Genomic DNA, 24,793 nt, shown 5'->3' with positions numbered 1-24,793 from the left:
TACTCGCTGTGCCACTTGACCGGCTAACCGTCATGTGCATGAGCATGATTCCGTGATTGCACAGTATCTGGCACCGCAGCTTGATCTCGAGGCAGCTTTGTATGACTTATTGGCGCATCTCATGCTCCACGTCAGGCCAGGCACATGCCACTGATATGCGTTGTAGCCTGCTGTGAAAGGCGTGAAGAGATTCCCTGTGTTTCTGCACAGCAGTCCTCATGAGGGTCCTCTCATAGTCCACATTTGCCATGGACGCAAAGTACTCGAGCAGAGCTGCCTTGGCCTCAGCAAAAGAATTGTCCATGGTCCATATAGTCTCAAAGGTGTTGTGCACACCTGCACCAGCTGAATAGAGCATAATAGACTTCATTGTTTCGTCGTCATCTTCTCCTATGGCCTTGAAAAACATGTCCATCCTCTTTACCCATGCGATCCATCTGGGGCCCTGTAATGACGGGGCTCCCAAAATGTCAAACTCTTGTAAAGGTGCGAGTTGCGGCTATGAGCGTGGTAATCTCGCAGCCCGTGATGCCTCATTTTTCTCCACCATGATTATTTGCTGTGTTGGTCCTACCTAGAAATAAGCCCAGGGCTGCCTGGTGAGGGATGCACAAGCGAAACAGTCAAATATGGGGTCAGGGTCCAAAAGCACTCACCTCATGAGCTGCAACCCTGCCCTCCATTGGCCTCCTGGGAGGTGGCAGACCGCAGGGCACACAGGCAGTCCGAGGAGCCTCAACCCACAATGGTGGTGGAAGCGCGTGGCAGCACGTGGCGCTGCACTTGGGCCAGTATCACCCTACACTGGAAGCTGGTGGCATGAGGTGCACAACGAGGGGTTGCCTCTCATGGAAGGAATGCTGGGTGCTGCGTGGAGCACAGAGCACCAGGCCACAGGTGGCAGGGCCAGGCCTGCGCATGTGTTTGCCACAGTCTTCCCACTTCTTGAAGAAAGAATAAAAAGGAATAAAAAACCTTTTTTTTTTAAGTCCCTGCTCCGTGGACCGAAGCGGGGTAATGCGCCCCTCTCCCAGGTGCCATCATGTGCCAGGCGTGCGACCTGGGAGGAGATCTACAGGAGGGCAAAGTTGCATGGTTAACAGGCGAACACGGGAAACCTGCCGCGGGCTGGAATGGCGGTCTGCTTGCATGTGCGGGATCACCCTCCTCGTTGCCAATTTGGTATGGGGTCTCATCCAGGTCTGCCCCTGGAGGGAGGAACGACATTTCTGACACTGTGATGGTGTCTAATGGGGTCCCCCGCTCCAACTGGTGCATACGCCGCGGGGGCCCCGCCTTTATTGGCAGAACACACTACTATTGGCAGTGCCTTAAAGAGGAACACCACACGAACCTCATCTGCTCTTGACAAGGACACGTTAATAACCTCTTGACCACACTGTATAGGACACAGATACAATTGTTTTAGGTGTTGAAAGCTTGTTTATGCCGCTGCAGCACATCAGAAATCGAGATGTCCCTGGACAGGAAATGTTAGAAAACTCAAGAGTCTCTGGGTTTTCGGGGAGATCGGCAGTTCAGGCGTGCCCCAGTTCGGGCTGGGCTGCTACCTTCGGTGGCGGCAGCTGCTGACTGATTTGCACATGGCTGGTCCCCTTTTGCAATGGTGCAGACGGGCTAAAAAACGGTGGTGTGGAAGGTTGCCCAGAGCAATTGCCAGTGGTTTAGATTCATTCGAAACCTTCCACCCATCACTTTTGTCGTCAGTTTGTTTCTCCTTGTGAGAGAGGGTATGCCCAGACGTGGGTCCCTTGCTCGCTGCGCCACAGGGAACCAGCTGACCTCACTGAGGAGGTCCAACAAGGCCGAAACATGTCTGGGGTTGCTTGGTTTTCTGTGCAGAGGGGACCTGGCCTAGCAGTTCGGGCTGGGCTGCTACCTTCGGTGGCGGAAGCTGCTGACTGATTTGCACATGGCCTGTCCCCTTTTGCAATGGTGCAGACGGGCTAAAAAACTGTGGTGTGGAAGGTTGCCCAGAGCAATTGCCAGTGGTTTAGATTCATTCGAAACCTTCCACCCATCACTTTTGTGGTCAGTTTGTTTCTCCTTGTGAGAGAGGGTATGCCCAAACGTGGGTCCCTTGCTCGCTACGCCACAGGGAACCAGGCTGCACCCCACTGAGGAGGTCCAACAAGGCCGAAATATGCCTGGGGTTGCTTGGTTTTCTGTGCAGAGGGGACCTGGCCTAGCAGTTCGGGCTGGGCTGCTACCTTCGGTGGCGGCAGCTGCTGACTGATTTACACATGGCTGGTCCCCTTTTGCAATGGCGCAGACGGGCTAAAAGCATAGCTCTCAACCATTTGTGTCACAAAGGCGGGTGAAAACACCCGATTTTAATTTTGGCGGGTGAGAGGCCCATTGAAACGAATGGGCGTGCAGGAGGCTTGGCGGGCGAGTCAGCTATTTACAAGGCGGGTGACACCCGCCAAAAGCGTGTGAGTTGAGAGCTATGGCTAAAAGACGGTGGTGTGGAAGGTTGCCCAGAGCAATCGCCAGTGGTTTAGATTCATTCGAAACCTTCCACCCATCACTTTTCTGGTCAGTGCCCAAGTTTTTAGCAGGATATAATACATTGCAATTAAGCAACAGGATCAGTAATTAGGGTCAGGCAGTGTCAAATAGCGGATGTGTTTATACATATTACTTTACATTAAAAATGCACACAGTGATGGCGACTCTGCGTAAATGCCCATTGGCGATACAGGAAATGCTGCTAAGGTGAAACTTGCAATTACGTAATAGAGTATGTTTATGTAAATAATTTCAAGGTCGCGACCTAAATTTATTGTTTTTATTTTTTAAAAAAAGTAGACAAATGAGGGTGATCTTTGGCATAGTGTAGGTATGTTTCAGTTGAAAAGTCGATTAACGATGCTGCTCAGTGGATTTTCCGCGACAGCCATCTTACCTAAGGTTCGCGAAGACTACATCTCCCATGGTGCAGTACTTCCGAACGTCAGATGGCGCTTCCACTGACCTTGCTTTTTGTGACGACCTGGTTGCCATGTGACACCGTGCACAGAGGGGGAGGGGCCTTAGAGAAGAGGTCTGGCCCGGAAGAAGAGAGGTACACACAGGCGTGGACTTTAACTGCGGCAAGGACAGTCAGACGAGCACCGGCAACATCAAGATGCAGAGAGCGAAGTTGGCACCGGCTCTTTGCCACAGGGCGCTCTGGATCACCGGGACACAGGGGTAAGTGAGATTCAACCGCCCCCCAGGGTGCTGGGAAGAGGGGGCGAGGCAGCTATGTCAACCACCGGCTAGAGTGGAATGGGGCCAGAGGAGAGACAGAAATAGAGTAAGTGGAGGGGTAGAGCCGAGCATTGACGTGGAAAAAGGGGGTAAGAGGCAGCGAAAAGGAGACGAGAGAAGGTGGAAAAAGAGGGGAGGAGGAACGGGAGACAGAGCGCAGAATAGAGGGGAAAGGAACAGCGAGAAAAAGACCCGTGCAAGCGAGTGTTAAGGGGGAGGCAGGCGGTACGGCATAGAGGAAGACACGGGGAGATTGGAAAAGAGGCAGTACGAGCTGGTAAATAGTAAGAGCCTTGAGGCCAAGTGCCCAAAGTGTGATGGGCTGAACTGGAGAGGACGAGGGAACGAAACGGTAGTGTTGGGGACAAGGCAGGGTTCGAAATGGAGGGCAGCTCGGAGTTATTTAGCTTCTGCTTGTAGCCTACAAGAGCCTGGTTAGCTTGGTGTCAACTGCTACCAGGAGCTGCTTTTGGCTGCGCAGGCTAACACACCTATGTGGATATAACTGTGCCAATCTATAAATCAACATTAGGGCACATCTAAATGGAATGTAAAGCATAAAGAGTCATAAATGATGGTCAACATTGTACGTTTGCACCTTCATATGAAAGTTAGATTTGCTAAATGATATGTACCAGCTCCTTGTTTCCCAGTGGTAGTTTCTGTTCACTGGTTAATGCTTCCTTTAGCTCCTGCTTATAAAATCAGAATTTTGAACATGCAAGGTCGAACTGGTGCCACCCAAGCCCTTCCCAATCTGCCTCGCCCCTCACCCCCTTATCACTGGATAGTAAGCAAACAACCTCAGTTCAGGCATTCAAGACCGCTGTTTAAAATCACTTTCTCCCCATAAAAGCAGCATTTGTTTTCTACAGCGGAGCCAGCCACTATTTTAGGAAGGTTTACGCCCTCTAGAATTGAGGCATTAGAAAACGGAAGGCAGCCCTCTTGCCATGACCCTCAACCCGCAATGGGAAAGGGCCCTACAGCAAGAACCCAAGTTTAAACATGCATTAACAGACCTCAGTATCAATTGGAGAGTAGCCTTCAGGGCCCATATAAATATAACCGCCCTCCCGCTGTGAAGCCAAAGATTGACCGCTCAGCTTTTAAATGGCTCTTTCTGATTACCATCGCTTTGTGAATCTAGATATTGTTGGAATAGGAATGAAAGGGGGATCGAATGGGACGAAGGCAGGCGTAATGGATATTCAGCCTTCTGATCTCAGAGGAAGGGAAGAAAGGTTAGTGTCTCTACACTGCAGTGATCTCTGCATAACGTCCAGGCAACACTGTAGTTCCTGGTGACCCACCGATATGCTGTGCTGGGACCTACGGCCATGCCACATCACCATGAGCCGGTGCCCTGCTTGATTCCCAGCACAAGTAACTATAACGCCTCAAAACGGATCATTCTGCTTCACCATTGTTCCTCAGTTTTTTCTGGACAGTTGAGAGCAGAGACAGCATGTGTGTGCGCAGGGTTACCAAGGCCAGAGTGCACAAAGCAAAGGAAGAATTTATAGTGGGCATGCAGGCACTAGGGGAATTTTGGATGGTCTCTCAGCCAAACATTTTAAAACATGTTGACGCTGGCTCCTTCCCTGTTTTCTAGTTGCATGGATCACCCTCCAGGGCGCACACACCTATTAAACTGTAAATAGTGTATATAATGTACTGCCAATCTATCATGACCCCAGTCTCTGTTCCCACTTGCATCTTCCCCCTCTACCACTGTGGCCATATTCTGCTTACTAATCACTATCAATTATTCTATAGCACTCTGCAAAGGGATTGCCCACTTGCTGGTGTTTTGCTAATGACCAATGTTTCTGATCAAAGCGTTAAACTTTATCTCCAATACACCATGCGGGAGCAGGGTGCATTGAAATGGACATGGGAAGAGAGGTTTGGATAGAGGGCCTCATTACCAGTACGGCGGTAGTGGGTTAACGGCACCGGTAAGGATGCCGGTGCCGTTAACGCCCTACCGCCGCATTCCCAGGTCCCTTAGTGGGACCCGTTAAGGGACCAGGGAGCTAATAACGGGCCCGCTATTGGCTCATGCCCCCTTTCCATTGAGCCCTATGGGGTCTCGAATGGGGAATGGTTTTTAGACTGGGGATTTACCGGGTCCTCCAAGGTTGGAATGACCCGGTAAGTCCCCATTCCGACTATCCGGACACGGACACAGGTTTGGAGGCAGCCATCCTGCTAATGGCACCATGGCTGCCTCCAAACTCGTAATGAGGCCCAGAGACGTGAAACAGAAAGGAGTGGTGAGAAGGAAAGAAATAGGAAACTTAAACTTTTTAGCTGAGTTAAGGTTGGCCTTTTGAACTGACTTGGGTGTAACAAAGTGGAAGTCCGGGACACCAAGGTAAGTTTATGGTGCTTTATCGTCCTGGTCCTGTTCTCCATCAGGTTAAACACGGGGATGGTAGGGGACACTGAAGACACAACTTCACAAGGGAAACACTAGGCTCACCCCCACACCCATACTTCTCAGCTCGCTGCTTTCTCTCTGTCTCTAACGGTCCCCAGTAGAACACTCAGACACTCGCATTCCACCAGCTCATGACATCACACACTGCTGCTCTCTAAGCCACATTACAACATTGGGCTCCATGTGGGATCTAGGAAAACTGCCTGCCTTTTTTTCTGGGGCATGTTTTGTGGCGTCAAGATTTGGTGTTGTGGGCCATATTGTACTGTTCCCCCCCCCCCGCCCCTCTCCCCCCATCACTGACCCTCCTGTTATGCAGGGAATACCTTTTCAAAGCCCCCCCCCGCGTGTTGGCATGCACTCCCACCTTTCTGTTGTGCGCAGGGGGGACACCCACAACCTGTGATGCCCTGTTCCGTCTCCAATCAGACCTCTCCTGTGCCCCTTCACCTTTCGCTGCTCCGATATACTCTTCCTCTTTATGGTAAATGAGCATGGGGCACTCCTGACAGCCCATTGTACGACCAAAGCCACCTGTTGGAAAATTGCCTGTGCTGAAAGTGGGCAATATCCTCCATGTGGAGCAGTGCTGAACTTTGCTCCATGCTAGTTTTGAGTTCTGGGTACAGATTCTGTACAGGTCGGGCATCCGGATTTGGCATCGCTAGCCTTCACTCCCAACACGGCTCTTGGCTTCGATCTGAGCAGAGCTTCAGCTTGATTGTACCCTAGGTTGGTTGCTGGTGTTATCCAGGCTGGGTTCCATGGTTGGTGTCTGAAGTGGGCTTGGGGTTTGAGTTTAGGGCAGTCACGATATGTGTAAAAAAAGCTGAGATGTAGACTGGGCTGTGTTTTGAACAGATTGGACTTTTTGACTAGAATATGCTATCACTCTGCTTTAGGGTAAGTTGGATATTGCTAATGGCCGTGCAGAGTTCAGCTCTTGGCTGGGGTGGGCTTTCTCCAAAGATGGCATGAAGACATGGCTGCTGAGGTTGGCTTTGGGATGTTCAACTCTGGACTTCTGGCTAATATAGTATATGGTATAAGGAGTCTGGGTTAAGTCGAGCTCCAGGCTGAACAGGGCCACTGACCAGTTTCTGGGCTTGGGTTTTATCACTGCTTACACACCAGAATCTCCATGGACTATAAGTTGCGCTGTTAGTTTATTTATAACATTGCAAAAAAATCTTGGTCAAAAACAAGATCTTTCAAGGGAAAAGTTGTCTCTTAGTACCAACTCTAGAGATTTTTTTGATCGGAGTACAGTTGATTTTAATTCAGAACTCAAGATTCTTTCTATCAAAAAAGAGAAAAATCGCTGTTGGCCAATGCTTGTTTCTCACTACTTGTGCCTGAAAAAAGAATGCAAGTATTCTTCTGGGCCTAGTGAGTCATATCAAAAGAATGCAATAAATAGTAGAACATTAGGTGAAGAGAACGTGAAAGCGGGGGGGCGTGGCTTGGACGCCATGTGAAAGGACGTGCCTGAACGGGAGCTCCCGCTGATCCGAACATTATCCGGCTGAATCCGCGCAACGGCCGCTACGATGTGGCATAGTCGGTGATGACTGTAAATGCGAAGCTCGGCTGCACATGTGGATGCATTTTCATACGGGATTGTGCAGCGCTTGTGTACTCAGGAGCCGCGAGAAGTTTTGGTGCCGGAGCTTCGCCGGCAGACAAAATGGCTGCCGTCGTTTGATGTTGGGACAAAGGATCGGGGATCGGGATTCTGGAGGCGATTCCCTCAGTTCACGTTCAGCGCGATCCAGCGAGAGCAAGCCTGACTGGAGGTAGCCGAAACTGTGTGGCGACGGGGGGACATAGTGCCCCCAGGCCTGGGGCCTAAGCGAGATCGAAGGGACGCTCCTGATCGAAGATATGTCGAGCAAGCTCCTGAGGGCGAAGAATAAACAGCCCACGCTCGACGAATTTGCCAAGACGTCGCCTGGCACCGAGGGGACCAGGAGCAAAGAGAAGGCCCAGCCCAAGGAGATGGCCGCAGGAGGAACGAACCAGGAGGTCCTGGCAGCGATCGCAGATCTGAAGGCGACATGGGAGACCAAACTCCAACTTGCGGTGGCCGAACTGAAAACTGCGATGGAACTTCAGGTCGGGGCGGTACAGGAGGACGTGAACCTCCTGAGGCAAGATGTGCGAACCCTGGCCGAGCGCACAGAGACCCTGGAGAAGGAGATGGGCCCGACTGTGGCGGAATGCACCGCGCACAAACGTGAGATCCATGCCCTGGTGCAGAGGGTAGGCAACCTGGAAAGCAGGGCGGAAGAGGCAGAAGGTCGGGCCCGCAGAAACAACATCCGGATTGTGGGCCTACCGGAGGGAGCTGAGGGCCAGAATCCCACAGATTTTATTGAGACTTTGCTGCTGCAGGAGATCACCGGAGGTGCCCTAACGCAGGGATTTGCAGTGGAGAGAGCACATAGGGCCCTGATCAGAAGGCCACCGCCGGGTAATCCGCCCAGGCCCGTGATCGCCAAGATCCTCAACTACAAAGACCGGGAGAAGATTCTGGAACATTTTCGTAAAGGGGGGAACCATACGGCGAGGGGAGACAACCATCACTGCTTACCCCGACTACACTCTACAAGTGCAGCGCAGTCGGATGAACTTTGGGGCGGTCAAAAGGCGCCTGCGGACGGCCGGTTTCAAGTATATGTTACTCTACCCAGCCAAACTTAAGGTCTTCTTCAAGGCTAAGACGCTGTTTTTCGACACCCCTGAGGAGGCCATGGAATGGCTCGATGCGCAGAACTGCCCTCAGGAGCCTGATGAGCAGATGGCGGACGGAGCAGGGAGAGTTAAGTGAAACAGTGGGCCCGGCTGACTTTGAACATTTGGACTGGAATATAGTCTTTGCCACTTTGTGATGGGGATGCACTTTTTAACTGTTTCGAACATGGTCCGCGAGCGCGGATATAGATATGTAGGGGGCATCCGAGGGCCGTTTTATTCGTACCCCAGTGTGTGGTTAGGTTAGTCACTGTGTGGGGTGTGACACCCTGTCGGGTTCTCTACACGGGCTTCCGAAGAGAACCGAACACGGGGATGCCTGAGATCCAGGGATGGAGCTGGGCAGCTGGTTGGGTAAGGGGGGTGGGGGGTGTTAGTTGTTATGTGAGCCTGGGGAAGAAACTGAGAAGGGAAGTAGTCGGGACTGGGGGGAGGCGATCAGACCAGAGGGGGAAGTGGGAGCTACGGATAAATCATGGGAGACCTTAAGGTATTGACATGGAATGTTAGAGGGTTGAATAGCTACCTGAAGCGTAATAAGGTCATGTTGTATTTGAAGAGGCAGAGGATAGACGTGGCCTTGTTACAGGAGACGCATTTGACACGGGATAAACTTGAAATGGTGCGGAGAAAATGGAGGGGGACAGTGGTTGGATCCACATTCTCTGCGTATGCCAGGGGTGTGCTGGTTTGGGTTGCACCACATGTCCCGTTCAAGCTCTTGGGGGAGGTTGTGGAGTCGGACGGGAGGCTGGCCATGGTTCGGGGGATTGTGGAAGGTAGAGTTGTCTGTATCATAAACACTTATGCGCCCAACCAGGACACAGCGACTTACTTTAAGACACTGTGCGCGAGACTCGGTGAAGGGATGGGGAGCACAGTAATCTGGGGTGGAGACTTTAATTGTGTGCTTAACCCCAGGGAGGACAGGTCGGATGACAAAATGGTTAGGCCCAGCCCAGCGGCCAAGGTGTTGCAGTCGCTGCTAACGGATCTAGGCCTGGTAGACGTGTGGAGAGCGAGACACCCGGGTGGGAGGCAGTATTCGCACTATTCGGCTCCGCACCAACTGCACACGAGGCTAGACTACTTTTTTGCCACTCCAGACATTCTTACGGAGTGTGAACAGATTGACTACAGGGCGAGGGTCCTCTCGGACCACTCGCCCCTAATCATGCAATGGCGGCTGCGCCCCCCACGTGCACGGATTCCGACATGGCGCCTTCGGGCGGAAGCGCTACGGGATCCGGTATTCAAGGAGGACATGAGGGAGGAGATAGTCGCGTACTTTGAGTCGAACACAGGGAGTGTCAAGTCGGCTGGTACTTTGTGGGAGGCTTTTAAGGTGGTGATGAGGGGAGTTGCTATCGCGAAGTCCAAGGGATTAATGGGCGGAATCCTGACCGACCTGCGAGAGGCCGAGATCGAGCTGGAAAAAGAATTGGAGAAGGGTGGGACTGATATGGAAGTAGTTACTGAGCTGCAGCAGCGGTGCTCTGGGCATTGGGACAGACTTTGTAACCTGAATTATACGAAGTACATTGAGAGGTTGCATGCGGGTGGGGACAAGACAGGCAGGCTCCTCGCTTGGCTATATAAGAGCGAAACCCCTAGGGCTCCGATCCGATCGGTCATCACCGAAGGGGGTGCGGAGATCGATACGCAAGAAGGGGTAAATGGGGCATTCGCAGAATACTACCAAACATTGTATGAAGATCGGGAAGGGGGGAGCCGAGAGGAGATAGATGAAGTACTCGGGGATATAGGCCTGCCCAGAATCAGCGATGAAGAGCGAGAGGAGATGGATGCTCCGATCACTCTGGAAGAGCTCAGAGAGATAGTGCGACAGCTGCCCACTTGCAAGGCCCCGGGGGCGGACGGGTTCCCCAGTGAGTTTTATAAGGCGTATGGGGAGGAGGTACTCCCACCCATGCTGGACATGTTTAATGAGGCGTTTGAGCTGGGACAGCTACCAGAATCACTCAGGGAAGCGGTCATAGTGCCACTCCCCAAGCACAATACACCGGGACACGGTTGCGGCTCCTATCGACCCTTGTCGATGCTGAACCAGGACAGCAAGATCCTAACAGCTGTCTTGGCGGCTAGAATGAGGAGAGTGATAGGCAAGCTGATTCACCCTGACCAGACGGGCTATGTCCCGGACAGGAACATTACCCACAATCATAGACGCCTACACAGAGTGGTCGAATGGGGATGTAGCAAAGACGGCGAAATGGCGATAGTGGCGCTGGATGCGGTCAAGGCGTTCGACTCTGTTCGTTGGCCGTGGCTGTTGGCGGCACTGGATCACTTCGGAATGGGGCCAGGGTACAGGAGGTGGGCCGAATTATTATATAGCGCGCCTCTAGCCAGAGTTCGTACGGGGGCAGTAGTGTCGGACAGGTGGCAGTTAGGTAGAGGCACCAGGCAGGGATGTCCTTGGTCCCCAATGTTGTACATCCTGGCCCTTGAGCCCTTGGCAATTTACCTCCGGCAACAGTATGACCCGGTGGGCATAGAGGTGGGGGGGGAGAGCCATCTGATATCCCTGTATGCCGACGATATGCTGTTGTACCTCCAATACCCTGAAGAGAACTTGCAATATGTCTTGGAGGTGATGGAGAGGTTTGCTTGGCTTTCTGGCATAGCGGTCAACCCTCGGAAATCCACTCTGTTCCCGCTGGGCGGCTATGTGGGGATACCGGCTGAGAGGTTGCCAGTATTGCGGATCCCATGGGCGACAAGCACCTTTCGGTACCTTGGCATAGACGTATACCACACGACCGGGGAGGAACACAGGCACAATACTGAATTGGCAGTGGGGAGGATTGAGAAGTGCATGAGGTTTTGGGAGAAACTACCCTTAGCGATGATGGGCCGGGGTGCTATGCTTAAGATGGTCGTGCTACCTAGGCTGCTGCATTATTTCAATAACATTCCATGCATGATACCCAAGGGGTTTTTTGCTAGACTACATAGGGTATGTAGAGATTTCTTATGGCAGGGCACGCGTAACAGGGTCGCATTGTGGAAATTGCAGAAGGCTTATGAGAAAGGCGGCGTGAGGCTGCCGAACTTTGAGGCCTACTACGTGGCAGCGCAGCTGCAGTACGTGGCCAAGTGGCTTTCGGACGACGAAACCCCGGAACACAGACTGTTGGGAAAGGACTGCTCCCCCTTCTACCTGCGAGAGATTATTTGGGTATCCAGCACATGGATGAGGGGGCGTCCTAAGATGCTAGCGTTGGGCAGGAACATGTGGCGAAGAGCCTGCCGGATGATGGGGGATCCCCTGCCGTGCATGCCGCAGCTGCCGCTGGTGGCCTTGGCAAGGGAAGACGGACAGCTTAGGGCCATCCTGCGAACATACTGGGAGTCAGTGGGGCTGGTCACTGTGGGTGACATTTGGCAGGATGGGGCCTTGGCGGAGTTCGCAGATCTAGAGGCAGGGGCGGGGCTGCATGCGGGGCAATACATGACGTTCCACAGAGTGGTCAGGGAGGTCCGGAGCACTTGGCCCGAGACCGTATTGGCTGACGAGCCGGATGCGACGCTGGAGATTATGTATGACGCATCCGAGGGCGGGCATGAGGTCTCCAGGCTGTACGAGATGCTGATGGCAAAGGTTGGGAAGGATTTGGGGTACCTGAGGTTGGAATGGGAAACAGAGATGGGGGCCCCGATGGCGGATGGGCAGTGGGAGCGCGCCCTGGGGTACCACAAAAAAGTATCGAGGAATGCCAGGTTTAAACAGATACAACTATATATCACGCATAGGGCATACATGACCCCCCTGAGAATTTCCAGATTTCGAGACGCTGGGCGCCAGGCGTGTCCCAAGTGTAACACAGAGAACGCTGATATGATTCACATGTTCTGGGCCTGCCCTGTGATTGCAACCTACTGGAGTGAAGTGGCGCAGAAGCTGGCAGGGAGGGGCATTGTACTTAAGATAGATTCGGCCTGGGCCTGTTTGCTTGGAGGGTACCCCAGGGCGCGCAAGCTTCGGCACGTGGAGAAGCTTAAAGATTTGGCTTATGTATTTTGCCAGACGCAGATTAGCCATGGGATGGAAGAATTGTCAGAGGCCACGGGTGGAGGTATGGTGGCGGGACCTCCAGAAATGGGCTGCCGCCGAGACGACAGCATGGTGGGAGGCCAGCAGGGCGGGAGGGGAGGAAGAGGTGAGCTCCCTCACGGCATGGAAGGTGCTATTGGCTGAACTGTTTAGTACGGGGTCGACCTCGGCTGGATCTGAGAGCGACGGAACCCCACCACACGGAACGGACAATGATGGTGGACACCCTACAGGCTCATAGGGGGGAGGGAAGGGGATTGTTAAGTTAATTCTGTTCTGTTTTTTCTTTCTTTTCTTTTTCATATCTGTTGTTTGGCCTTTGTTGTGGCTTGATGTGTTCTATTTATGTTCTGTTGCACTGTGTGGTCGTTATAAAATAAAATACATTTAAAAAAAAAAAAGAGAACGTGAAAGCTTTGTTAATACAGGTGCCCCTCACTGGTCCTCAATTGGTGCTTCCATGACTGGATAGCAAATATGTAGCATACATTATGACCCTGCCTACTCTGGTGTGTATGCAGTTTTTAATTATTGTAATATTACTAGAAAATCTCAAAGAAATAGTCTGCTGATCTATTAGGGTGCACTCATCTTACTCAGTGATATCCCTTTTTATAAAATAGAAATATTCTTCTTTGCCTGTGTATAGAAAAATACCACTATTCGCTGTCTCTATATTGAAAGATTGCAAATATAGGGAACAAGTCAAACTAGTTCATTCATTGTGGTTTCCCAGTGTCCAATTTCAGTGTGGCTTAATGAATGTGCAAGTTATTATGCATTCATCAGATCGCCTATGAAACGAAGCACTGCTCCTTATATATAGATAGAACCCAGGAAGTAGACTGTTTATACAGCTAATCCCCTTTCTTCTCTCGGACACACCACCTTTGCTACCTAGCGGAAAGGCATGGGCTCACTTCCACACACACACCTGCACTTGCATTTAACACAAACTATTGCACCTTGCCTCAGCCAAAAGAATGTAGCTACTTTTAACACCAAAAAATGTAACTAGTTTCCCACAGTATTCTCAATTTCTTAACCCCCACCCCCTTTAGTCCATAGTATACCTCAGCTGCACCCATACACACTCAATTTAGACATGGGTGGCTAGCGGGGCCGTGGCCACCCTCGCATAACTTTAATGGCAAAAATGCACACATGCATAATAGCACCTCCCAAATTTCTGGACTCGAGTGCCTTGGAGGGCATACAATCATAAGCGCGTTGGGACCATAATTATTTTGAAAGGTGCTATAGCAAATGGCAAAATGAAAATCGTATCATATATTTTTCTAGGATTATGAAGTATTGTAGTCAATGAATAGAACAAAAAATGATCCTTTCATTAACCCAAATAGTCGAAGTCCTTGTTCCATCTTCTCTAAAAAAAGACCTAAGTCAAAATAAACAGTGCTAAAAATTGCGGCCAAACTAGTAGAAATTGCAACAAATCCACCCCCCCCCCAATGCGCATGAATTTGGTCTTCCCTTTTCTCCATCTTTTGTTCAAGGGTAATACGTTTAATCTGGTAAGAGCAGCCACCTTCTGCTATCTGATCCTAATAATATCCTCTTGTTGGTGTGGCCGGCAGTCTGCATATATGATATAGACAAAGTATATTCTGCACATCCGTGTCTCTTCTCGTTGGTCGCTTTTATTTTGATTTCTTTCTTCAGGCTACATAATGTACCAAAGCTTCTTTTTGAATCTTTGCTTTCATCTTCATTTGAAGAAGTCCTCCATAGTGTATGTCTGCCTTATACCACTTACACTTATTGCGCCCTGAGCAGCTGCCAATTTCAGAGATCCCTACATTTACATTGGTAGCAAATCACAGATGGTTCTTTAGAAAAGAAACTAGAAATCTGGACTGGACCTCTAAGAATGGACTTGTTATCCCCAATTCCAATCCCAATGCATTATTCAGGGTTACGGTAGGGAGCCCTACTATCTGTCTTAAAAACGTATTTTTTTTATCACATTTTGCATGGCCTCAGATTTTGCTACCATACAAAGTCATTGGCCACAGTCTTATACACCTCCAGGCATTTATCGAGCCTTAGGCCTCCGTACGTATGATAAAACCTCAGGAGGCATTTAAACTTCAGAGGTTCTCTCTATTTTATTAATCTGAGCTGCCCATTCCCCACCTTGCATAAATGTCAGGTCCAAACATGAATATTCTTCCACTGTTTCTATATTAGTATTACGTGACTACTTGTATGGTTTGCCCCTTTCCCAAATACCAGGATATTTGATTGGATTTTCTTTATTTTTAGCATATGTACACCCAGGTATTCGGCATACCAATGCCGTAGCTATAAACCTTCAGGGTTCAGATCCACTATTGCAGTATCGTCTGCATACAAGAGGACACTGTACGGAAGGGATTTCAATTGCAGCGGGCAGACTTTACTTCCCGCTGCGTAATGGATTGAAATCAGATAAGAACAAAATAGAAATAAGTAAAATGTGAATTTTTTTCTGAAATGTGACAACAGGGAACATCTATCCCAATTATTTGAGTATAGTTGCCACCCGGCCCTATCTACATATAAATTCAGTTTACAGCAGAACATTCTTTTTTTTTTTATATGTCTTCTAGTTAAGTCCTTCTATTGACATGTAGCAGAAGCATAGGGTATAAGAGCTGTTCCAAAGTTAACACATTTATTAAAAGCAATGTCATTCTTGATCCTTGTTAAGTCTATGGTCCACTGAATAAAAAAGGATCATTTTACTGGCTCCCTGTAGAGGTCCACGTCTTATCCTCCAATGATGGACAGAAAAGGAAGGGTTGTGAGTTGGAGTAGCAGGCCAGCGTGCTTACGGAGGTGATGAGCTGCATTGCCTCTGCAGGCAAGGATGCTCTCTATGCCCCAGGATGCTCTCTTTGCCCTGAAAGGGGCCCCTAGGGGTCCCTCGCGTTATGCAAACAAGGAAAGCCGCCAGACACGAGGTTGTATTCCCAAAGCTAGGGATTATTGCAAAGCAAATAGTCTCAGTTGGCCAACTCGGTCTCACGCCCCGCGATGTGTATCTCTAGACCTCGAGGGACGCAAGAGAGCGAATTACGTACATCAGTTACATGTATACAAAATGCATATCATACAATCAGCTGTCACATGTTTAACACCTCCCTTTATTGGGTTTCTTTGAACTCGGTTTCATGATGGACAATTTCCACGAATATGACACCTTCAAATATCTATTCTAGTAACAATATGCAACCTTGCAAGTGTAGAGACATCTTTTCTTTGTTGAACAGGACACAGTGCTTCTGTTCTTGTAAGCGAGCTACATACGGGGGAAGAGTCACATTCCAGACCTTGCTATCTATTAGGTGCTATTCGTGTCCTGGGAACCGACACGCTCTACAGGACTCGGAAAAGGGGGGCTGTAAGAAGAGCATAATTCAAGCATTTAGCTGCTTTATTCTAACATATTCTACCATACAACGAGACTTGCTGGCAGCTGTGAAATGATTAAATGCCCTGCGGCTCTCCTTCAAGGCTACATTCGGGAGGGAGCCGGGCATTCTTCTCCGGAGCTGCCTACGTTCTGTTTCAACAAACTCCTTATTAGCCTTGCGGCCTTGTCCTTTCACGTTCAGACAACAATGTTAACAGTCAAGCAGAGTAAGCAGAAATGTGCTGCGAAGCAGTTTGAACAGAAAGCAATGAGCAATCGTTAGAAAACAAAATGGCGATCCTTGTTACATCAAAATGGCCGCTCATTGGTCAAACTCAGAAACCTGTATTTCTATCGTTATGTACATGAGACGGTTGGCCTTCGGCCACCAAAATACGTTTGCCGTCAATCGTGAGAGGTGTCCATTTTTCTAGACCGACAGCCCCATGCTCAGTTCTTCAGCATCACTGTGTCCCACTTTCTATCTCGGCTCATTGTTTGCCACCTTGCAATAACGAAATTGGTGAGGTGGCATTTTCTGCTGCAGATTAACAAGGGGGGTCCTGGGAGTCCCTCTGCCAGACATTAGTCTTGGTTACGAGAGACTTACCCAGAGTCTTTAGCTCACTATCTTTCACAGAGAAGAAATATCCCAAACATATCAGTCTTTGTCCTGCCTTGGGGCAGTCCAGCACCGAAATGCTAGACTCCTCTGAACAAGAGTACCAACAGCAACCCCAGACACGTGTTTCGGTCTGGTTGGACCTCATCAGTAGGGTAATTCAAAACCTTCCAGCCATCAACTTTCTGTTTTGCCATTTTCTGCTGCAGGCCAGGGTGTGATGGAATGCCATCTGATGAGCCAGCATTGCCTGCACGTCTTTGATTTTTAGAAGACAAAAAAGGATGCTGCTAATTCCCTTTCTGAAATGGACGTCTGCTAATCTGACCCCCCTGTCCCATTTTCATAAGGCTCCAACATAGCGCACCTCTGGCAGCAGTGCAGGTTCATAGGTCACATGTGCGTTCCTGATCAGCTGCAGGAATGCCAAGTTCCACAAAACAGGAGTGGCCTTTTTAATCTTTACCACTGCTTCAAATTTCTTGCCAAGAGCATTCCAACTCCCAAAGATGGTTCAATCGATTCAGGAGGACGCTATGGCTGTCCCTTTAACTCTTGTCCAAAGAGAGCCCTTTCAACCACAACCCTTGGGTTAGTATGTAATGAATATAGCCCCCTACTATCTATTTTCTGTGCTAGCTAGTTGGGATAATGTAAAGGCAATCCCCTTCTCTACCTAGACTCTCTCAGGGTCTTTCTAGACTAGCTCTACAATATCTTCCAAGAGCCAATGTTGTCAACGCCAAGTCTGGTGCAGGGCCATGAAGTCTTGTGTATGACTGCAAGGCGCCCGTCTGTCTTGTTTGATCGGTCTGTGTCATAGCTCCCTCATAGCTCGAGGGCTAGATAGGCTTTTTCTTTTGAATGAACATCCTTGAACCATTGGCACTACTCGAGTCGACTCCTTCTTCTGGTTCGCCACGTATCGTGTCAGAAGTGGGATGTTGGCCAGCTGATATAAGTTGGGGACCCGTGCTATTTACAAAGTTGAGAAGGCCAAAGCCCCCACTCTAGCAACTCCCCAGTCCATCAGCTTCGACGTATATAGCATAGAGAACATCTCGATCCCGCTGAATGAAAGGTGCTTAATTCTCATAGGTCGGAGTCTTTTCCCCTCCAACAAGAACATGCATTAGACTAGTGCAAAGTAGCAGCTGGTGTGATAGATCCTGATTATAGGGGGGGGGGTGAAGTTGATTCTCAAAAGCCTGTCGGGCTAAAGCGCAAGGGGTCCGTGAAGAGGCCCTCACCCCTGTACCCCAAGAGGTAGATGCCTTTGTAGAAAGAGGGTTCGTTGATAGGATTTGGAGAAGCCAAACTTGTTAGAGAGGAACCAGGTGTAAGAGAAACTGAGGACATTGCTTCGTTACCCAATCTTGCTTTCGTGAAAAGGAACAACCACGCCCGGACACCTTTGGCAGGGTAAGCTCAGAAGAACAAGGGCATAGTCAAACTGGTCCCTTTTTTATTCTTTACAAAGCAAGGATTACTTTATCGAGGAGATGATGGGAAAGCTGACCTTAGCCGAAACAATTGGTGACTCCCCATAGTCATGTGTTGGAGCTGGCCCATTCCCACCTAACGGCCATACACCAAAGGATAGGGAAACTCCAAAGCCAGGTTATACCACATTTCCACTGGCCCAGTGTCATAAACTGAGATCCCAGATGTACTTGTACCTTTGAAGAGACGAAATCCTGCTGGGCCTTCTCAACAAATCCCATATAAGGCAAACCTAATCGAATGGCATGAGAGCGCAAGCTAGGCGGATAACAATATCTTGTTTGTTCAGTCTCACCAGAGTTCCAGATAGAAAAGTCCCACCAAAATTCAAGAAAGTTCCCAAGGTCAGAAAATCCAAATAATCTAATGTCCCAAAAATGGCCAGTTCACCAAGACCAACAGGGGGAAAAACGGCAGCAATCTTAAAAAACCATTGAGCCAAAAATCCAGAAAGTCAAAAAGCACATGCAAAAACAGCAGAGAATCAAGGAGTTGCAAATGCCAGGCATTTAAATAGGTCAGGAGGGCATTTCATGATTGGTCATGTAATGCGCTGCTGTTACATGACTACCTTCCTCCGTTGCTGGTGCGCACATCTCGCGCCATCAAGACACCATGGCAGTCTCCAAGGGTGACGCAGGGGCCCCCACCGCTGTGCCATCCTGAGGAAAGGAGAAGACCTGAGCGGGACCCCCGGTAACATGGAGGAAGAGTGCAGCAGGTGAGTTTGTGACAGTTCCCCCCCACACTCTCAATGCCTGCAGACCCTGCGGGTGCTCAGGATATGCACAATGGAACCGTGCAACCAACAGGGGGGCATGGATATTAGCAACAGGTTCCCAGGTACGCTCTTCGGGGGCCATATTCCTTCGAGTGTACTAAATACAGCAAACGACCTCTGGATAAATTGGAATCAAGTATGGCAAATCAAGTGTGGCATTAACGTATATTCATCAGCAGAACCCAATACAATGGGGGAGCGGGGGGGGGGTCAGAAAAGCGAGTAGAAGAAGGACAAGGCTTTAGAAGTGAAGTATGAAACACATGGTGGATACGCCAGGAATTGGGCAGAGTCAGATGGAGAGAGAGAGAAGTGATTTTATATGGACTGACAAAATGAGGTAGCAATTTACGGCAGCCAGGAATACAGAGATAACGAGTCGCCAACCGTACTTTGTCCCCTGGTTCATATACTGGAGCAAGGCGACGATGCTGGTCAGCCGTATGTACATCTCAGCATCTCGTAGATGTTGGTGTGTCTGTTCATGGATGGACGAGATCTCTGTAGCAGTCATTGACAGCAGGGATGAGAGTCGAAGGAGCCACAAGAAGGGGCAATGAACGAGGGTGTTCACCATAAAGGGAAAAGAAAGGGGAAGTACCTGTTGCAGAATGAGGGGCGTGGTTGTAAGCTAATTTAGCTGTACATAACACATTGTACCATGTGTCCTGATGATGTAGACACAGACAGCAGAGATACTGTTCTAATGTCTGATTTAGGCGAACTGTCTGTCCTACAGTTTCTGGATGATTAGCAGAGGAAAACCGGGCATCGATACCAAGGAGGGAAGTGAGGGCAGTCCAGAATGCAAAGTGAATTGAGATCCCCGATCGGAGACCATGATGGACGGTAGACTAAACGGACAAAATACATAACGGGGAATATAGATTGGCCAGGACTGGAGAAGTAGGTATGCCAGTACAGGGAACAAAACAAGCCATTTTCGTGAATAAACGATTACCCAAATGGTATCCTAGTGTTTTACCTTAGGTAGGTCAGTTATGAAATCCATGGATACCATATACCACAGTTTATGTGGAATTGGCATGGGTTGTAGAAGACCAAATGGCTGACAAAAAGCGGAATGAAACAAGAGTACTATTAACCCACTCAATGACAGGATTATGCTTCTTTAGCCAAGACATTCCTAGGATGATGCCAAATTGGGGGCAGCAATAACAGTGATTTGTTCAGTGTTTTTCCTTAATGGTAAGAAGTAGGGTCAGGGTTTGCTGTCGAATCAGACCATAGATGAGATTAGTGCTTGTCACTGCCTGTACAGTTTCAGGTGTGACTTTATCTTGTAGAGGCAGTTTCAAGCAGGCAGCTCGAGATATGTCAACATAGTTTCCTGGGACAGCTGAATCGATCAAGACCGAATGGGTTGTTCTGTTCATCCTGGTATAGTAAGACAGGCCTCAATGATCATACGAGTGGCCTGACTAGAGACAAATGTGTCAAGGGTTCTAGAGTAATTAAGGCCCATCCGTACCCCTTGCTTTAAGAGTGAGTCTTCCCAAAAACCAACGTGTGTTTTGATCTCTTTGGACACTCCTTAACGAAATGTCCTATTAGACACACATTGTCATTCTCTTTCGGCAGATAGTCAAGGGACCCCAAGTACTACCAATCTGCATAGGCTTAGGAGTACTGTCCATAGACCTCGAAGGACCTGAAGAGTGACTGCATGCAAAGTTAGCTGTTTTACATAGTTGGTCTTTACATTTCTGCTCTTCTTGCATCTACTTGGAGAGTAAAGTCCCCTTACTTTGGATATTGGATTGGAAAGGAAGGAACCACCGCTAGGGCCGTCTTTCATGGCATCACTCAGACCCCTATACAAAACAGATTTCTTATGTTCAAGCCAAGAAGTCTCAGCGGCTAGCTGATTGAATCAGTTAAGTCCTGCTTTTCTTTGTGTTAACTCTAAAAGTTGTAGGTCTTGTGTCTGAACCTTAAAGCGGGTGTCGAAGATTTAAGCCATTTCCGAGACTAGGTGGTCGAAATCATACAAAACAGGACTATTGCCTTCTAACACAGCGTTAGCCCAAGTGGCTGCTAAACCACCCAGATGTGATAACGTGAAGGCGGCCTTAGTTGTAGAATTGGGAAAGACCTGGGGTCTACATTAAAAAAGCAATTTGCACTGGTTGATGAATGTGCAAAATTTGCGTGGCTCTCTCCAAAAACTCCTCTGAGGAGCCAGAGGGGAACGGAGTAGGCACGTAGACTGGGTGGGGCCTGAGGAACTGGTATTGGAGCACCCCCAGGATGCGCAGGTGCACCGTCACCATATTCATCATCTGGAGGTAATGGGTGACGGCCGCTCTGGATTGCATCCACTCATTGATGCAATACTGTATTAGCGGTAGTCATGACTGCGGTAGTGGCCTGAATCAAGGCTGCGGCCTCCATAAGTCTAAATGGTTAAAAGTGGCTTCTCGGTCTGTCATGAACTGAGGTCTCGGTGTACTGATACCTTCTTCCCCAAGTACCAGCCAGGGAAGAACAAAGAAAATCTCTGGCCAGAAATTAGTACAAAAGGTGAGACTGGGTACAGCACCGCTAGGCACTCGGCAGCTGGACTGAAACAAGGAAGTAGTCGCACAGATCTATAACTATATATTCATGTAACCCCTCCCACCCCACCCCCCGGTATACATAAAATACCTGAACCAGCTCTGAAAAGACGACATCCTACTGGGTATTGTAAAACGAAACCCATATAAGGCAAACCTAGCCCGAACAGCACAAGCTAGCTGGATGACATTATCCAGTTTCTTCAGTCCCACCAGAGTTCCAGATAGAAAAGTCCCACCAAAATCCAAGAGTTCCAAAGGCACAGTTCCAGGTTCAAAAAATCTAAATAATCCAATGTCCAGAAAATAGCCAGTTCACCAAGACCAATAGGGGAAAAACAGCAGCATCCCAAAAAACGCTGGTGTCGCGTGACTGCCCTCCTCCGTAGCTGGTGTGCATCACCAAGGCGCCATGGCATCTCCAAGGGCGACGCAGGGGTGCCTATCGCCGCGCCATCCCAGGGGAAGGAGAAGAACCTATCTGTGACCGAAGCAGGAACCCCGGCAGCATGAAGGAAGAGCACTGCAACCAGTGCTCAGTAGGTGAGCTTGTGACACAGAGTGTTTGCAGATGTGAAGAACTGTTTCTACCAGCGAGATTTGCCAAAAGAGCGCAGTTAATCCCGTTCCCCCTCATGCCCCATTACAACCCCGTCCCATCACAGAGTGCCCTTTTCCTGATTTACAATGGACATAATAGGTCTGCTAGAACATCTAAATTGGGAAATGCATTCATACTAGTGATTGTTGACTATGATACTAGTTATCCTGAAGCATTTCCTCTTAGGAATAATACTGTCAACAAATCCTAAAACATCTACTCCCCTTCCTTTCACTAGTCAAATTCCCAAAGGAAATCCACATGGATCAAGGCACCACTTTTATGTGAAAATTATGCAGGGTGTAAAAGAAATGCTGCACATTAAAACCCCATGTACCTTTGTGTATCCTGTGTATCACCCACAGATGAAAGGTTTAACCAAACCTTTAAAAAAAAAAAAATACTCCACAACGTAAAGTTAATAGAGGCTGATGGTAGAAATTGGGATGTTACAATTTCCTGTGCCTCCTTTGCAGTTGGGAAATCACCTTGGGGGTCACTAGGGTACTCCACATTTGAGTTATTATATGGAAGAGAACCTAGAGAGATGCTAAAAGAGACATGAGAAGAGGCCATTATACCAATTTCTCAGATAGCACAGAAGCTAAAATCCCATATGGCTGCTGTCGGAGAAATCCTCAAACACCAGTTAGTCAGGGCCCAAGAACATCAAAAAAACCTCCATGATAGATGAGCGGTAGCCCAATCTTTCTCCATTGGGGAATCTGTCTTAGTCCTCCTTCCCGCCTCGGAGAACAAAATGACCTCTAAAGGGTCCATATAACATTCTTGAGAAAAAGGGTTGTTTTTATTATGTAGTGGCTCAACCAGATAGACGGAAAACACAAATATATCATGTCAGCTTGTTGAAAGAGTGGAAAATCGACCCGGTAGAGGAGACTACTTTAACCATGACCGCTCTCCTCGCCATCCAAGATCTAGAACAGTAGTTGGTCCCTAGCCACCTACCCTTCTCAGATTTATTACACCTATTCACGGAGGTCTTCTCTGGAAAACCAGGAATAGTACAGAATGTTTTTCATTACATCAGAACACCAGCCGGGTGTGACGGGTCAGAAATGTGAAGTGGACAACTTTTTGTAAAGAGTTTTCAACTTTAGCCATTTTATTAAATAAACAGGTTGGATAAATGCCCCACTATCCCTGCCCTGATGATTTCCCTGCCTAAGATAAACTAAAGGAAACACTCCAACAAATGGATATGTGTCCCTCACACTTTCACAACAAATAAAGGAAATGTAGTGCATTTCAATTCAATAACCATGCATAACACATGATCTGAGTCACAATAGGACCAATGTCTCTTCATAATGTCTCTGCCGGTTAAGTGGCACAGCGAGTAGAGCGCTCGCTTTGACATCAGTGCAGATCGTGCTAACGCAGTTTCGAATCCTGGCAGGGCCAAACTCAGCCTTTCATCCTTCTGAGGTCGATAAATGAGCACCACACACTGTGGGTAATAATAAGCAGCGCTCAGATACCTGAGGGTTCGTAGCGCTATATAAATGCGAAATTATTATTATTACCTGGGTGAGTTTCCCTTCCCCAGATATGACCCAGGGTTTTTTCCCCACAGTTCATAGAAAACCAGGAAATCCGGTTTAGCACAAAGTTCAACACAGTTCTTGAGATTTGATACTAAGTCACACAAAGTTCTGTTGCTTCATTAAGGCATCTCAAGGAATCACAAGTTCCCACTCCTCCTGGAGCAAGAATGGTCTCATGTTTGTCTTCTCCAAGCAAACAACACAAACGGATTGTCACACTGCTTTGGCTTCCGAAAGAAATAAACTATTCCCACTCGTCCTGGAGTAAGAACAGGTTTCACCTTTGTGGAAACAAGAAATGTCATTATCAGGATGACTGTAAGAACTTCTGGTTTCAAAAATAAACTCTTCCTGCAGTAAGAACAGGCTTCATCTTTGTAGTAACAGCAAATGTCTTTGTTAGGATGACTTACTACAATCTTAGTTTCAAAAAGAATTGTAATTCTTCTTCAAGCTTTAACAATTCTTCTTTGAATTGTGTGACTCAACATGAGTTGTACTAGCCACCATTTGGCACTGTTATCAACTGCTATCTGGCTCCTTCCTTTGCCAGACTTTGTAATGCAATAACTTCTTGCCCAACGGGTATACTCGCCTGCTCGTCTACTTCTTCAACAACAGCAATAAGTGTTTCAGTGGGAATTTCCAAACAACTTCATCAGCCTTCTTAAGCAGCGGAACAAGTTATGGGGAAACAAGGAACCATATTAGTGCTCTTCAAATCTCCTTGGCAATTATGCTCCTCTCCCTCTGTTTGGCACCTTTCTTTCCCCTTTTCACCAACAAGTAGTTATTAAAAGACAATCTCACTTTTCTTCTGTCATGGCTTTGGCAATGTATGTGTGTATCAACTACAGGCATATGTCTCCAGAATCTGAGCTGTAGTCTTTACAACCCTGGGTCTTTTCAAAAGCTCCCTCTGTTCTTTGGCAGTGTTTAATATTATTTCGTCTGGGGTTTAACCTCTTTTGGCTTGGTTATTGATTGCACACCTGGTATTGTTATGGGGTATCTCCGCCAAGTTGTAGGAGTTTTTTTTGCAACTTGCGTACTCGGTTGTAGAGTCTTTTGGTTTCACAGAATACCATTTGGGTTGGCTTTGATATTTATAACATTCATCTGCATGGTCCTTGCTCAATCGTGAGTGAAACTGTCTGCATGACGCAT

At 48.5% G+C, this 24,793-nt stretch overlaps 1 protein-coding gene across 2 annotated transcripts in view; it reads left to right on the top strand.

Annotated features, from left to right (window-relative positions):
* The first annotated feature begins 3,022 nt into the window (after positions 1 to 3,022).
* Positions 3,023 to 24,793, top strand: part of ACADVL (acyl-CoA dehydrogenase very long chain) — a 425,803-nt gene continuing 404,032 nt past the window's right edge. The window contains exon 1 of one of the 2 annotated variants that reach the window (XM_069645887.1): positions 3,023 to 3,216. In XM_069645887.1, coding sequence (XP_069501988.1) covers positions 3,152 to 3,216 — 65 coding nt within the window. In that variant the 5' untranslated portion in view covers positions 3,023 to 3,151. The remainder of the gene's footprint in view (positions 3,217 to 24,793) is intronic. The other variant, XM_069645896.1, reaches the window with a different exon arrangement.

Source organism: Ambystoma mexicanum, chromosome 1p, assembly GCF_040938575.1.
Source record: "Ambystoma mexicanum isolate Mex_15411 chromosome 1p, UKY_AmexF1_1, whole genome shotgun sequence".
In the NCBI taxonomy this organism is placed as follows: Eukaryota; Metazoa; Chordata; class Amphibia; order Caudata; family Ambystomatidae; genus Ambystoma; species Ambystoma mexicanum.
The sequence above is the reverse complement of the archived record's forward strand: the minus strand, read 5'-3'. Positions and strand labels throughout refer to the sequence as shown.